Source organism: Corvus moneduloides, chromosome 10, assembly GCF_009650955.1.
Source record: "Corvus moneduloides isolate bCorMon1 chromosome 10, bCorMon1.pri, whole genome shotgun sequence".
Classification (NCBI taxonomy): Eukaryota; Metazoa; Chordata; class Aves; order Passeriformes; family Corvidae; genus Corvus; species Corvus moneduloides.
This window is the reverse complement of record NC_045485.1, coordinates 28,418,486-28,434,436: the sequence shown is the minus strand read 5'-3', so window position 1 is coordinate 28,434,436 and position 15,951 is coordinate 28,418,486. Positions and strand designations below refer to the sequence as shown.

Below are 15,951 nucleotides of genomic sequence, written 5' to 3'. Positions count from 1 at the left end.
GGAGCTGAGCGAACAGAGAGGTGGGATCCTACTGCCTGAGAAGGCCAGGTGACCCTGCACCCCTCGCACTCTCTCCTGCCAAGGACGCAGCCCAGGAGGAAGCATTGCTGCAGCCCGGCTGGAATGGCTGAACCTACCGTGAAACAACAAAATCACCGTGGAATCACAGAATGGGTTTGGGTTGAAGTATCCCGAAAGCTCATCCAGTCCCAACCCCCTGCCATGGGCAGGGACACCTTCCACTACCCAAGGTTGCTCCAAGGCCCATCCAACCTGGCCTGGAACACTTCCAGGGATGGGGCAGCTTCTCTGGGCAACCTGTGCCGGGGCCTCACCACCCTCACAGGGAAGAACTTCTTCCTCTAAATAAATCCCTCCTTTTTCAATTAAAAACTGCCCCCCCCCCCCCCCCCCCCCCTTGTCCTGTCACTCTCTGCCCGTGGTAAGAGAAATGCAATTAACGAAGTTCCAGTTATGCCGCAATTACCAAGTGCAGCATCAGGCAGGCTGAGAGCAGATGTCAGGCAGGGAAGGGCTTTGGAGCAGGGAGCGAAGACACCAGGACCGGGTCCTGTATCCACCTCTCCCCCGAGGACAGGGGACCTCCTGCCCAGGTGTGTTCCCTGGAGCCAAACCCCCGCGGTGAGTCAGAGGGAAAAGCTTTCTGTGTGCTGATCAGCCAGTCTGGCGAGCGCCTACGCGAGCAGGAATGTGCTCCTGGAGCAGGACATCCAGGAAAGGCAGGGCCGGGGCCGGCAGCCCCTCCTGCACGCGGGGCACCGAGCCACGGCCACGCGGGGCAGTCACACACCCGGCTGTGGGCAGCTGTCCGTGCTGCCTCACCCACGCCTTGCACACGCACTGTCACACGCGTCCCCACTCACAGGGAGTCACCCACGCCTTGCACATGCACTGTCACACGTGTCCCCACTCACGGGGAGTCACCCACGCCTTGCACACGCACTGTCACGCGTGTCCCCACTCAGAGGGAGTCACCCACGCCTTGCACATGCACTGTCACACGTGTCCCCACTCACGGGGAGTCACCCACGCCTTGCATACGCACTGTCACGCGTGTCCCCACTCAGAGGGAGTCACCCACACTTTGCACACGCACTGTCACACGTGTCCCCACTCACGGGGAGTCACCTGCACACAGAGTCACACCAGAGCCCACACAGTCACACACACACCGAGGCACACACACCTGTGCAGGTTGACAGGAGCACAGACACTGTCACGAGTGTTCCCATGCACATCCGTGGCCAGCACTGTCCCTTCTCTGTCAGCCCAGGCATGGCTACAGGGACAGGCTTGGTCTCTGTCCCGGCTGGGGTGCAGGGACAGCTGCAGGATGCTGGCTGCAGCTCCCAACCAGCCAAGAGACTCAGCCAGGGCAAAGGCTGATCCAACAAGCCCAGATCCGTGGAGACCCCCGTGGCAGCTGGGGCCATGGGCAGGGCTGTCCACAAGCAGCTGTGCTGTCAGAAAAAAGCGGTGGCTGAGTCCAGAAGCCTCCTGGAAAGAGACGTGTCCCACGTTTTGCAGCGGGACTGCTCCCCGTGCCCCAGCCCCTGCCACCTCAGGGGTCCTGGGCTGTGGCTCCGTGGTCAGTGCAGGTCCGTATCCCAGGTATGCTCCCAGGTGTGTCAGCACAGGGCAGGGCCTCCCTGCCATCCCCAGGGGCGGGGGAGGGAAGGATTTAAATTGGGCACTTGCCTCCTCTGCTCACCTGGCTGGCAGTCGGCGGGAGGAGGAGGAGGAGGAGGAGGAGGAGGAGGACCAGGACCGGAGCCTGCCGGCGATCCAGCCGCTCTGGATATACGTCCAGGAGGTAGGACAGAGCCCACCTGAGGGTCACCGAGGCCACCACAGGGGGCCTGCACGGGAAGAGGGGACCTCACCTCTATCCCAAACTCCAGCACGGAGAGGAGGTGGCTGCTGAAACTCTGGGGATGGGTGAGCAGGAGATCTCCAGGCAGAACTTGGTCCTTTCTGGGAAGGGACAAAATGACCGAGTGGCACCAGGGCTGACCGGAGCTGCTGCTCTGCGTGATGTGTTTTGTGTCGCCAGTGCTTCAGCTGAACTGGGATGCGGGAGGGAAACAGCCGGAGGCCGTGGCTGGAGCAGTGGGGCTCGGCCCGGAGCCCGGCGAGGAGGCTGCGAGCGAGTGCTGGGCTGGGCTGGGGGCACTGGTGTGATTCCCCTCCCCGGGGCGCGGGCAGGGCTGGGGACCCCCGCGCTGTGGGGCCACCCTGGCTCGCTCCGGCTGGAAAACCGCTTCCACTGGAGCCTCCTGGGCTGGGCTGCTGCGACAGCTTGCAGAGCCAGCCAGCCCCTGCCCCGGGAGCTGCGTGTGCAGCCCAGCCCCGGCATCAGGAGGCTGATTAGAGACCAGCTAATGACAGGCTGCAGTTGGGAAATGACTTTGCCGTGCAGGGTGTTCACACGACATCCGTGTCCTACAAAGGTGTCGCTGGCTCCAGGGTGTGACACCGCACTCCGGGACCCAGTGCCACCCCAGCAGGCAGCACAACCTGCCCATCGCCTCCCAGCTGCATCCTCGGAGTCGGGCAGGGAGGGAGAGAAGCGGCTGCCAGGGGCTGGAGGCACAAGGTGGGACAGAGCCACGGGCAGGGTGCCCGGAGAGCAAGGGCTGGGCTGGGATTGCTGGGATAAATCTCTCCCCAATCGTGATGCATCTGCCCCAGCATCAATCCAATATTTAAATGGATCAAAAGCAATGACTCAGAGACTTTCCAATCAGTTAGGTAAACATCAGAGACTTAATCTCTGACCTTGATAATGAGTTAAACGTGTTATTAATGTCACTCACCACAGTTTACGGGAGATGGGTGTTCCCAAAGAAATCCTTCGGGTTTCGATTCTGCTGTTTTTACAAGACTGTGGCCTCATCACTGCACAGTGTTGGAGATGCTGAAAGTTTGTTTACAGGGCTTCCCAGGGGACCAAGTGACAACATGTGAGACATCCTGTGAGTGGGTGGCATCCCTGCCCATGGCAGGGGGTGGAACGAGATGAGTTTTAAGTTCTCTTCCCACCCCAGCTATCCTGGGATCCCATGATGCGTCTGTGATTGCTGCATTAAATCATACAGAGCCCAGTTTTGCAGGCAGGAGGGTGATAGGATGGGGTTTGGGGTCTCTGCCCACCTGGTGGCCTTAGAACAAACAGAGACCCGGAGAACCCAGAGACCCACCCCAGCTGCAGCAGCGGCACAGCCAGAGGGAAAGTTTCTCTCAGCTCAGACCAGCTGCTGCCCGTGGATCTGAACAGCCACTCATCCATTCCTAAGACTGTTCCTGTGTCCTGTGGACTGCCAGGGTGGTGTGGGATCCCACAGCACCCAGGAAGATCCCCACGGAGAGCCGTGTGCTGGGCTGTGCCTGTCACCCTGTGTCCTACCATGCTCACAGCCAGCCCGTGACCAGCACAGGGCCAGCCAGGGCGACGGTCTTGGAGGGCAGAAAATTACTGTCAGCACCAGCCAGCACCTCTCTGAGGCTGTGGCATTGTGTCAGGAAGCCACTGCTGTCTCTTGGCATGACCTGAGCTTGGGAAGAGACCACCAGCCAAATCTGCCTGCCCCAGGGCAGCTCCAGGGAGCAGGGAGGGAGCAGGGAGGGAGCAGTGGGGTAGGCAGTGCTCCTGCCTCGTGCTAGCACCCAGTGGCATCAGCCCAAAAGTAAGTGGTGGTTGTGTCACCCAGGAAAGAAGAGAGAAGTGGTTGAGGCCAGAGGTTTGAGGCAGCGTCGGGCTCTGAGAGAGCAGGTGGGTCCTCGGGGGGCTGGAGGGAGGCCAAGGTGTCCATGCTGCTGAGATTATGCTTCTTTGCATGGCACGTGTCTGTCACGAACCTGTGGTGTGTCCCCAGAGCTCTCTGCCTACCCCAGATGCACTCTGGCCCTAGGATTGCTCTGAGGGAGCAGCAAAGCCCCAGATGCCACTCCTCGCTTCTCCCTGGGCTCCTGCGGCCACCTCCAGGGAGAGGTTTCCTCCACACCCACTGTGAAAACCGCACACGGACTTGTGTCTTACCACAGGCTCTGTTTGTTTCTCCCTCCTCAGACACATTCGGTGCCCCACAGGAGCAGGATTCTTCCCCAGAGATGATGCAGAAGATGAGTGGATGCTCCCAGAACAACAAGTCGAGCAGCACAGGGAGTAACCCGGTTGCAGGTGAACACAAAGAGATGGGTGGGGGTGGGAGTAACTTCATCGCTGGAGTCTTCATCCAGGCCAAGCACAAGAAGCTGAGTATCTACGAAGCCATGATGAGGGGGCTGCTGACCCCGGGCACGGCGCTGGTGCTGCTGGAGGCACAGGCAGCGTCTGGACTGCTCACAGACCCCGTGAGGAACGAGCAGCTCTCGGTGAAAGAGGCGCTGGCTCAGGGACTCATCGGTCGGGACTTCTACGAGAAGCTGCTCTCAGCGGAGGGAGCCGTGACAGGGTACACAGAGCCCTACACTGGACACAGGATCTCCCTGTTCCAGGCCATGAAGAAGGAATTCATCGTCAGGGAACACGCCATCCGCCTGCTCCAGGCCCAGATCGCCACTGGTGGCATCATCGACCCCGTGCACAGCCACCGCCTGCCCGTGGAGGTGGCCTACAAGCGTGGCTACTTTGACCAGGAGATGAGCCAGTTCCTCTCTGACCCCGAGAATCAAACAAGAACTTGCTTCGACCCCAACACCCACGAGAACCTGACGTACCTGCAGCTGCTGCAGCGTTGCGTGCCTGACCCGGACACGGGGCTGCTCATGCTGCAGCTGATGGACAAGGGCTCCGTGCTCTACCAGCTGACCGAGGATGCCCGCAAAGCCCTGCAGGCCGCCCGCACCACCCTGGCGGTGGGGCTTTTCCAGGGCCAGAGCGTCAGCGTCTGGGAGCTCCTCTTCTCCCGCTACGTCCCTGACCACCAGAGAGAAGAGCTGCTGAGGAAATACAAGGCGGGGACAATGACCATCCTGCAGATGATGACCGTCCTCACTGCCACCATCACGGGGGCAGAAAGGGAAAACGGGGCTCTGGGCTCATGCACAGCCAAACCCAATAACAAGGTGAGGGCGTCACCCCCGGCTCAGGACACGCAGTCCCAGGAGCAACAGTTGAGAAAGTCCTTGAAGTCTGCAACCGTCCGTGTCACTGCTGGGGAGTTCCGGGGGCAAAACATTTCTGTGCTGGACCTGCTCTTTTCCAAATACGTCCCTCAGGGGAAGCGGCAGGAGCTGCTGGAGCTGTATAGGGCAGGGATACTGACCACGGAGCAGGTGGCCACTGTGGTCACCACCATCGTGAACCGAACAGAAGCCACGAACGCCAAGCTCGTGGCAAATGCCAGGAGCCCACACAGGGCAGCGGCAGTGGCAGGGGAGGATGAAGACGATTGTTCAGCACACCTGGATGACTCCTTGAAGTCCACCACCATCAGTGTGCCGGCTGGGGAGCTGCAGGGAAAGCAGGTCTCACTGTGGGACCTGCTCTTCTCCCACCACATCCCCGAGGAGAAGAGGCAGGAGCTGCTGGAGCTGTACCATGAAAGGTTATTAACTCTGGAGCAGATGACAACTGTTGTCACCACTCTCATTAAGAAAAAAGAATCTACAGGCAGGAAATTCCAAATTACAGTCAAGAGTTCCAACCAGGACACTCTGACAGCAGCAGGAGAGGAGAGGGATGATCCCCCCAAAGAGGAACCGTGGGAAACAGCCTTAAAAACCACAGTGGTCGACATTGAGGTTGGGGAGTTTCGGGGCCACAAGGTCTCCCTGTGGGACCTGCTCCACTCCCACTACATCCCCGAGGAGAACAGGAAGGAGCTCCTGGAGCTGTACGAGGCAGGTGAGTTAACCCTGGAGCAGGTGAAGACCGTTGCCAGCACCATTGTGACCCGGGCAGCAGCAGAAGCAGCAGCAGAGAGGGCAGAGCCAGCAGCACCTGTGAATGAGCCCGGGGCAGAGCCAGCAGCCACAGAGGTTGAACCCACCCCCCTGCATGGGGACAGGGCTTGGGAAGAGACCCTGAAGGCCACCACAGCCGAGGTGTCAGTGGGGGAGTTCCAGGGCAGGCAGATCTCCCTCTGGGACCTGCTCTTCTCCCACCACATCCCCGAGGAGAAGAGGCAGGAGCTGCTGGAGCTGTACCATGCAGGGACATTGGCATTGGAGCAGTTAAAATTTGTTGTCACCACTCTCATTGAGAAAAAAGAATCTACAGGCAGGAAATTCCAAATTACAGTCAAGAGTTCCAACCAGGACACTCTGACAGCAGCAGGAGAGGAGGGGGATGATCCCCCCAAAGAGGAACCATGGGAAACAGCCTTAAAAACCACAGTGGTTGACATTGAGGTTGGGGAGTTTCGGGGCCACAAGGTCTCCCTGTGGGACCTGCTCCACTCCCACTACATCCCCGAGGAGAATAGGAAGGAGCTCCTGGAGCTGTACGAGGCAGGTGAGTTAACCCTGGAGCAGGTGAAGACCGTTGCCAGCACCATTGTGACCCGGGCAGCAGCAGAAGCAGCAGCAGAGAGGGCAGAGCCAGCAGCACCTGTGAATGAGCCCGGGGCAGAGCCAGCAGCCACAGAGGCTGAACCCACCCCCCTGCATGGGGACAGGGCTTGGGAAGAGACCCTGAAGGCCACCACAGCCGAGGTGTCAGTGGGGGAGTTCCAGGGCAGGCAGATCTCCCTCTGGGACCTGCTCTTCTCCCACCACATCCCAGAGGAGAAGAGGCAGGAGCTGCTGGAGCTGTACCGTGGGGGGACACTCCCCATCCAGGAGCTGCTCAGCATCACCAGCAGCCTCGCCATTGACGGCCACGAGAAGCACTTTGGGGCCCTTCCTGCACACACCGTGGATCTTCTGCGTTCTGAGGGCTCCTACATCACCTTTGGCCCATCCCAGGAGCACAGGGTGTCGGTGTGGGAGCTCCTGTCCTCCAAGCAGGTCTCCGAGTACAGGCGGGAGGCGCATCTTGACACCTACCCCTCAGGAGGGCTGACAGTGAACAGAATCACCATCACCACCACCATCACCACCGGCCCCCAGCGCGAGAAGAGCCACCCCTGGCACCACTAACACCGACGCCGGCAGAGGAGGGTCCTGAGCACCTGTGGGACTTGGCTCTCCATGCCCCTCCGTGTGTCACAGCAGCGACAAACCCGTGTGTGGAGTGGGGTGGGAGCTTGGTTAAACTCCTGCTGTCTCAACTCTGGTTGTGCTGAGATTTCTTTTGCCCAGCAGAGCTTTCCCAGAGGGGCTCTGGGGATGTCCAGGAGCCTTGGGACTGCACTGTGCATGCAGAGGCACTCACCGAGGACAGGGACACGTGGAGCCACCACCCAAGTCAGGTGGGCTGGAGAGTGCCCTGGGTGGGAGCAGGCAGAGACCCCAGGGCAGGGGCTGTGGGCAGCAACACCCGGCCCCAGGAGAGCCACAGAGGGACAGACACCTCCTGTTCAGGACAGCTGGGACCCCGGCCCTGCTGCACAGCAGGGCCAGCATCTGGGGCTGTGGGACATGGAGACCTGACCTGTCCCTCAGTTCTGCTGCAGAATGGGGCCACAGGGGTCCCTGGACTGCAGGGTGGGGCTGCGAGGGTCTCTGGGCTGCTGGAACTTGTGGCACATGAGCACTGAAGGAGACGGACACTGGTGCCAGAGCTATGACACCTGTGACAGCGAGAGGTGGCTGGGGGCACCCACAGGCGCGGTGGTGCCTCCATGGAGCACAAGGACACTGCACACAGGGCATGGGGCGCTGCTCCACAGAGGGAACGAGGATGCTGGAAATTCCTAGGAAGGGAGCACAGAAAAGGACAACAGATCCTGAGGCGCTTGTTGTCCCATCCCATTGTCTCATCTCGTTGTCCCATCTCATCCCATCCCATCTCATTGTCCCATCCCATTGTCCCATCTCATCCCATCCCATTGTCCCATCTCATCCCATCCCATCCCATTGTCCCATCCGATCTCATTGTCCGATCCCATCCCGTTGTCCCATCTCATTGTCCCATCCCATTGATCCATCTCATCCCATCCCATCTGTTTGTCCCATCTCATTGTCCCATCCCATCCCGTTGTCCCATCTCATTGTCCCATCCCATCTGATCTCATTGTCCCATTTCATTGTCTCATCCCATCCCTTTGTCCCATCTCATCGATCCCATCCCATCGTCCCATCTCATTGTCATATCCCATTGTTCCATCTCATCCCATCCCATCTCGTTGTCCCATCTCGTTGTCCCATCTCGTTGTCCCATCTCGTTGTCCCATCTCGTTGTCCCATCTCGTTGTCCCATCTCATCCCATCCCGTTGTCCCATCCCATTGTTCCATCCCATCCGTTTGTCCCATCTCATCGATCCCATCCCATCCCTTTGTCCCATCCCATCCCTTTGTCCCATCCCATCCCATCCATTTGTCCCATCCCACTGTCCCACCTCGTGAAGACTCAGAGAAGCACAAGAATGATGAGGCACTGGGAAGGAGAGGGAGGATGAGTGGACTCCTGGGATGGAGAAATGCCCAGGGTGGATGGCACAGCAGCCATGTGCTCCATGTCCTCTCCAGCCCAAGGATCGTGGGTTATTCCCAGTCCAGCATGAGACCAGCTGAGGCTGAGGGAAGGAATTCTGCACACTCGGGGTGGCTAGGCTGAGGAACTTCCCGTGCAGGATGTCCTGGGAGCTAAAAGTTCCCGTGGACTCACACAGCATTTGGAGTAAGTCATGGAGGAAAACCCATCAGGGCTGCTAGCCAAGAGGAGAGGTGGCTGTTTCGGTCATTCCCAGAGCCACCAACACCGTGGGGACACTGGGGCGGTGCTGCCATGTCCGTGCCTTTTCCCCACACCACGTCCCCTCACCATGTCCCACCCACCGGCTGGCAGCTGATGCCATGGACGGGATAGAGGTGACACTGCAGCCCCCCCGCGTCCCTGTTCCCGGCAGGGGCTGGACACCAGCCTGTGCCTCTGGCACCGGGACACGCCGGGGGCTGGGGTGGTGTCGGATGGCTAGGGAGGGCTCGCAGCCAGGATGGGGTAGGATCTGCAGGGACCCGGCGCCAGCTTCAGCCTGCCCGGGGAGCTGGGGTTGGGAGAGCTCCAGACGGCTCCGGGGACTCGGGTTGCACTCCCACAGGAAGTGCTGGATTTCCAAAAAAGCAGCTGAAAGAAAACAGGAGGTTGTGCGAGGGGAGCGCTGAATACATTTGCATAGCTAAAAGCTCGTTGCATAACGGGACGAATCGGAGCAGTCTCCGAGCGCTCCCGGGGGCACGGGGGAGAAATGAAGGGTCGGGCAGCGGGAGCTCCATCCCTGCGGGAATGTCGCACCACAGCGGATGCACCGGGAAACGCCTCAGTGCTGTGGGAGAAGAGGTGGGGGACAGAAAAAGCTCCAGGACGGGACCTGACCTGCCGGAAAAGGAACGGGAAACCAACAAATCCCTCGCTGTGCCCACGGGCGTGAGTGGGAAAGCAGGGGCAGTACCCACAGCAGCTTTCCCTGCAGTCTGATCACAGAATCACGGACACATGGAATGGTTTGGTGAGAAGGAACGTTAAAGCTCATCCCGTTCCACCCCCTGCCCTGGGCAGGGACACCTTCCAGTATCCCAGGTTGCTCCAAGCCCCGTCCAGCCTGGCCTGGAACACTTCCAGGGATCCAGGGGCAGCCACAGCTGCTCTGGGCAACCTGTGCCAGGGCCTCACCATGCTCACAGGGAAGGATTTCTTCCCAATATCCAATCTAAATCTACTCTTTTTCAGCACAAAGCTGTTCCCCCTTGTCCCCTGTCACTGCAGGCCCTTGTGAAAAGTCCCTCTGCTGGGACCCACAGGGGCACACACCCCTGCAGCGGTGCCTTCGAGTGTGGGATGTGGTGCCAGCCTGGCCCATTGCCCCCCTGGAGGCCCCAGCCCACCTGGACACAGCCCAGGGGGCTGGCAGGGCACTCCCAGGCCAGGTTCCGATGGCAGCACCTTCCCCAGGAACCTTCATGCGGAACAGGCAGGCTCTGCCCTTCCTTTTCCAGCAGCCACAAATGTTCTCTGAGTATCCAGCCCAATCTCCTCACATGCAAACCCCTCCATCAGCTGAAGCAGACCCACTCTGGCCCCCTGTTTGTCCCTGATAAGGCTGCCCTGGGCAGTTTTATCTCCCAGCACATCTGTCCTGCCAGAGCTGCTCCTGCTCTGCGTTCCTCCCTCAGTTGTGTCTCTGCCCCTTTTCCGCAGCGAATCCGTGGGTTTTTGGCATGGCTGGTGCTCGGGCTGCACACGGAGCCCTGTCTAGCCGCCGGCACCATCTGCCCCTCTGGAAACACCTCCCGGGGCAGCTGAGAACATGCCATGGCCTCATTACCCTGAGCCCACGTCCCTCCTGAGGCTGCTGAGCCCACACAGGCCTTTTCCTCTTTAATCACCCCTGTGTCCTACACTTCATGGCGTAACTGTTTGTTCAGTGACTCCAGGGCATGACTCTGCATTCGGGCCCATTCCTGATGGTCCCATGACTGTTCCTCCAGCTTCAATGTCACCTGTCCCGGCCCTCTGTACTCCCTCAACTCAGCCTGCTCACCGCACCTGGTGTTTATTGACAAAGCTGCTGATAAAAATATGAAATTAATTTGGCTCTGAGAGCCCATGTTCCCCCTTACAACTCCCCTTCCAGCACACTCCAGTCTCTGGGGCAGACAGGGCACTGCTCGTGTCTCTCTCCCACCTGTGCAGCAGCCAGGCTGTCACAGGGGACAGAAGTTTCCTTTTTGGCTTTGCTGCTGCTGAGATCTGCTGGGGAATGCAAATTGTCCTGGTTTGTCCCAACAGCACAAAGAGAGGGCTCAGCAATGGAGCCCTGGGGTCCCCAGCATCTTCTCCCCAACTCCAGAGGTCACACCTGGCACCAGCTCCATCTGTTACGTTTCTCCTCATGAAAGGTTTGACCTGGAAGGTAAAAAGGAACAAACCAAACTGTTACGATGAAGCTTTGTCCAATTTTCCACTCAACTGGTTCCACATCTTTGCTTTAATCAAAGCTCAGAAAAGTGTTAAAGGTTGTTGGGACAGGGAACTCCCCAGCTGTGACATGACCGAACTCCTCCCTCCATGACAGCCAGGAGATGGTCCTGCAGCCCAAAGTCCTCGTGGGGTCACGATGTCCTCCCTCCTCATCCTCCCTGGGTGGGAGAGGTTCTGCCAAAAGTGTGACATGGGCTGTCCCCTCCTCGCCTCACCAGGAACTGCCCATCCCATCCCCCAACATCCACCAGTGTCCCCTCAGCATGGGGAGTGGGACAGGGGCCTCGGCCAACTCTGCCTGGGGACGGGGCTCCTTTGGGGGTCCTGGGGAGGATCCTGGACAGCAGTGGGATCACAGAGGGATGGGGGCTGAAGGAACCAGCAGAGATTTCAAAGTGAAACCACAGCCTGGAGAAGCAGGGAATTCCCCATCAGCCAAGCACAGGGTTCAGGACATGGAGACTCTGGGGTCGGGGTCTCAGCCACACTCAGCACCAGGTGTGCCCGCACCATCCCCACCAGGAGCTCCACCAGCTCAGCTGCCACCCTTGTGAGTGGGGCCAGGAGTCAGGAAACCCTGACCGGGGCCCTGAGGAGCAGCAGTGAATTCTCCCAGGAGCTGCTGAGGGCCAGCAGGGGCTGACACAAACCAGGTGCCCTTTGTGCATGACCAGCTACAGACAATGGGCAAAGTCCAACAGCTGCCTCCAAAACCCAGCCAGCCTGCTCCAAAATACATCCCCTCTGCTCCAAAATACAACTTTCTGTCTCCAAAACCCAGCCAGCCTGCTCCAAAATACATCACCTCTGCTCCAAAATACAACTTTCTGTCTCCAAAATACAACCAGCCTGCTCCCAAATCCAACCAGCCTGCTCCAAAATCCAATCCCTCTGCTCCAGAATACAACTGTCTCCCAAATCCAACCAGCCTGCTCCAAAAATACAATTACTCTGCTCCCAAATACAATCCCTCTGCTCCCAAATACAATCAGCCTGCTCCAAAATACATCCCCTCTGCCCCAAAATACAACTGTCTCCCAAATCCAACCAGCCTGCTCCAAAAGTACAATTACTCTGCTCCCAAATACAATCCCTCTGCTCCCAAATCTAGCCAGCCTGCTCCAAAATGCAATTGCTCTGCTCCCAAATCCAACTGGCCTGTTCCCAAATACAATCACTCTGCTCCAAAATCCAGCTGGCCTGCTCCCAACTATAATTGTCCTCCAAAACACAACCAGCCAGCTCCGGTGCGAGCAGCTGCTGACAGTGCTCTCAGGGCCCTGACCCCCAACTCCCTTTGTTATCTCTGCCCTGAGAATCACTGAATCATGGAATTGCTGAGGTTGGAAAACCCCTCTGGGCCCACTGAGTCCAACCATCCGCCCAGCACAGCCCAGGCCACCACCAACCCATGTCCCCAAGTGCCAAATCCACGGGGATGTTAAATCCCCCCAGGGATGGGGACTCCCCCCTGCCCTGGGCAGCTGTGCCAGGGCTGCACAGCCCTTTCCAGGAGCTTGTCCCTCAGCCCGTGGCCTGTCCCGTGGTCTGTCCCAAATCCCATGGCTATGCTCTCCCACCTGCCGTGACCCATCCCCTGCCCCACTCACGGCTCAGCCTCTGCCCCCGTTCTGCCCCTCGGCTGCCATTCCCTGCACCCCCCACTCCAAGGGTGGGTGAGCCTTCCCGAGTGGCTTCAGACCAAAATTCCCATTTTTAGCCGCGGTCAGCTCCAGCCAATGCCCTCATCCAAGCAGCGCCCACGGCTCCCGTGGTCAGCCTCACCTCCACACAGGCGCTGGCTCCCTTCCCGCTTCTGGAAGCACTTAAGGAAGAGCTGGAGACGTGTTTCCTGCCCAGCAGGAACACAGGCAGGGCTGGAACGAGCAGAACGAGCCATTCCAAAGGCTGCAGCCCCTCTCCCAGCTCTCAGGCCCGCCCCGTGCCCCGGGGGGATGGCGGGGATGTTTTCAGCGGCACCAGATGTGGAAGCAGTCCCAGAAAACTGCTCTGCCCCTCTCCCGGGATTGCTCTGATCGCGTGTGTTGGATTCCTGCTGACCTGTACCCCCCTAATTCACACACCTGAGTCACCTGCTGACACCAGCGGCGTGTCCACACCTGCTGCAGGTGAGGAGCTGCAGGACAGGGCAGGTTAAAGCCTGGTGCAACTCAGCCCCACCAATGGATCCTCCGGAGTCCTGTGCCGGCCACGTTGGCCCCCAGAGTGCACGGACAAACGTGCTCAGACAGACGGAGCAGCGGGAAGATGTTTTGGCACCTAAACCTTCAACCTCGACACAGAGTGAGCTGTGCAACAACACATGACATCATCACACCCCGGCCCCATCCATCACACACGGATAAAAATAGACACACAGCAAGAGGGGCCTCCCGGCAGCGAGAGGGGAAGGGAAGCAGGGAGCTTCCCCAGCCCCCACGGAACCAGCCTGGGGGTGTTCCCGCAAACCCCAGGGCCTGCAGAGGTTCCAGAGCGGGATGAAAGCAAACTGACCCGAGAGGGGCTCAGAAGCCCCCACGGATTCTGTCAGCTCACAGTCAGAGCTGGCTCAGGGGGATCCATACCTGGGATCCACCTCAAATAATGCAAGGAGCTCCAGGCTGGCTGCACATCCCTGTGGGATAACCCCCTCCAGATCTCCATGCTGGGAAGCCGTTTCAGACCCCCTGCACCTGCCAGCCCCACCAGGGTCAACAGCACCATGGGGTCTGGAGGTCCTGGTCCAAGCCCTGGAGGGAGCCATGCCCAGGGCACCTGGGGACAGGGGTGACAGGAGCCCCAGCTCTGCCCTCTGAGTGCCGCCCGCCCGGGGCAGTGCAGACAGAACTCGCCCCCAGCAGCAAATCCTGCCTGCCTGGCCTCCCACACACCAGAATCCTGGGTGGAAACCAAAACCTGAACCTTTAGACCTGTAATGTCACTGCTGAGATCCCCAAGCTCCTCAGCCAGGAGCTCTGGCCTGCTCCTGTGCTCAGGGCAGCCAGAAAGGAGTTGGGGAAAGGAGGGGTTGATGGCAGCGCAGCCAGGTGAGCTCCTCTGCCAGCAGCATTCCCTCCTGGAGCCCTGCCAGAGGCATTGGACCTTCCTAGGGTCCCTGACTGCAAACTGTGGTGGGAGAAGGTGAGACCGAGCAGAGGGACAACCTGAGAGGGGCTGGCAGAGGGACAGAACAGAATCTGGGACTAAAGGTCTCTGCAGCTGCCCCACACCAGGGGATTCCCAATGGAAATGGCCTTGTAGGGGCTGGTGAAGGAGATGCAGCCAGCTCCTGGGCATGAGAATCCTGGAATCATTTGGGTTGGAAAAGCCCCCTGAGCCCACCAAGTCAAGCTATTCCCCAGCACTGCCCAGGTCACCACTGACCTTGTCCCCAGGTGCCACATCCACACGGATGTTAAATGCCCCCAGGGATGGGGACTCCCCCCTGCCCTGGGTAGCTGTGCCAGGGCTGCACAGCCCTTTCCAGGAAGAATTTTCCCAATATCCCTCCTGAACCTCCCCTGGCCCAACATGAGGCCATTTCCTCTTGTCCTGTCCCCCCTGCCCTTGGAGCAGAGCCCGACCCCCACCTGGTTCCACCCTCCTGTCAGGAAGTTCTAGGGACTGAGAAGTTCCCTCCCCTCGAGCCTCCTTTCCTGCAGTGCCCCCAGCTCCCTCAGCCTCTCCTGGTGCTCCAGACCCTTCTCAGTTCCATTCCTGTCTCTGGACATGCTCCAGCCCTTCAATGTCCTTCTTTTCATGAGAGAGAGGGACAAAACTGCCCCAGGACGAGGTGCCTCAGCAGTGCCAGCACAGGGGGTACTGCCCTCAGCCTGTGGCCACACTGTGGCTGGAACAGCCAGAGGCTGCTGCCCACCCAGGCACACCCGAACACTCTGGCAGGGTTGTGTTGTAGCATTCAGCTCCAGACAGGCAGAGCCCGGGGCTCTGGATGTGGGTGTGGAGCAGCCTGAGGGTCCCATATCCTCGGGACAGCAGTCACAGGCAGGGGTCAAGCACAGGCTGCCTGCACTGCTCGGGCCCTGCTCCCTGTTAGCATTCCCAGCTGGAGCCCTGGGAGCAGCCAGGGGCTGATGCAGGAGATGCGGCAGGAGGCAGATGCTGCAGGAGGTCACACTCACCAGGACGGAGCCCATTTCTCCTGTCTTGGGTGATTTGATGGCTGGGACAACCAGAGGAGGAAGGACCGTGTGCCTCCTGCCTGGAAAGGAACAGCAGGACAGGTATTGCTGCTGTGTATCCTCCAGCAAAAAACAATCCATGGATGGGACACTGAGGATGAGGAGGTGGGACATCGGGATGCTGTCTGGACAGGGGTGATGAGCAGTGGTAACACAGGAGGTGTCACTGCTGCGGGAACAGCCACTGCCCCTGCCCCTGTCCACGGAAGGATTCCCACACCTGGAATGTTGCACTCAAAGTGACCAACCTTGAACGAGGAGATCCAGGGCCCAGCCAGCTACTGCTGCTGGATGGGATTTATGTGCCTCAAAGGACCTTAAGGATTCCCATAGGAGCTGCTGGGCTGGGCCAGGCCAGGGACATGGGAATCTCCAGCCAAGGATGTGTCCTGCATGTGAGCGACAACATGTGGGAGATCCACAGAGTGCCTCTGAAGACCAAACACTTCCCCCCAGAAAGTTGGAAGCAGCTCCCCAGCTCAGACCTGAGCCCACCATGTCCCTGCATCCTATTTTGGCCCATTGCCAACAGCAGATCCCGAGAGGAAAAGCGCAGGGACCTGAGCAGGGGCCAAGCTGTGTTTCATCAGCTGCAGCTCCTGGCAATCCAGAGCGCGGAGCCTCTGGAGCCAGAAGCTGCATCTACGTCTCTGGTTAATAGCCTTCAATCAATTTTTCTCCCACAAATTTGCCTAATGGCT

At 59.3% G+C, this 15,951-nt stretch overlaps 1 protein-coding gene across 1 annotated transcript in view; it reads left to right on the top strand.

Moving 5' to 3' along the window:
• Window positions 1–7,235, top strand: part of EPPK1 (epiplakin 1) — a 36,145-nt gene extending 28,910 nt beyond the window's left edge. The window contains exons 3-4 of the mRNA XM_032118920.1: window positions 1,445–1,834; window positions 4,091–7,235. Coding sequence (XP_031974811.1) covers window positions 1,445–1,834; window positions 4,091–7,104 — 3,404 coding nt within the window. The 3' untranslated portion in view covers window positions 7,105–7,235. The remainder of the gene's footprint in view (window positions 1–1,444; window positions 1,835–4,090) is intronic.
• Window positions 7,236–15,951: the final 8,716 nt, after the last annotated feature.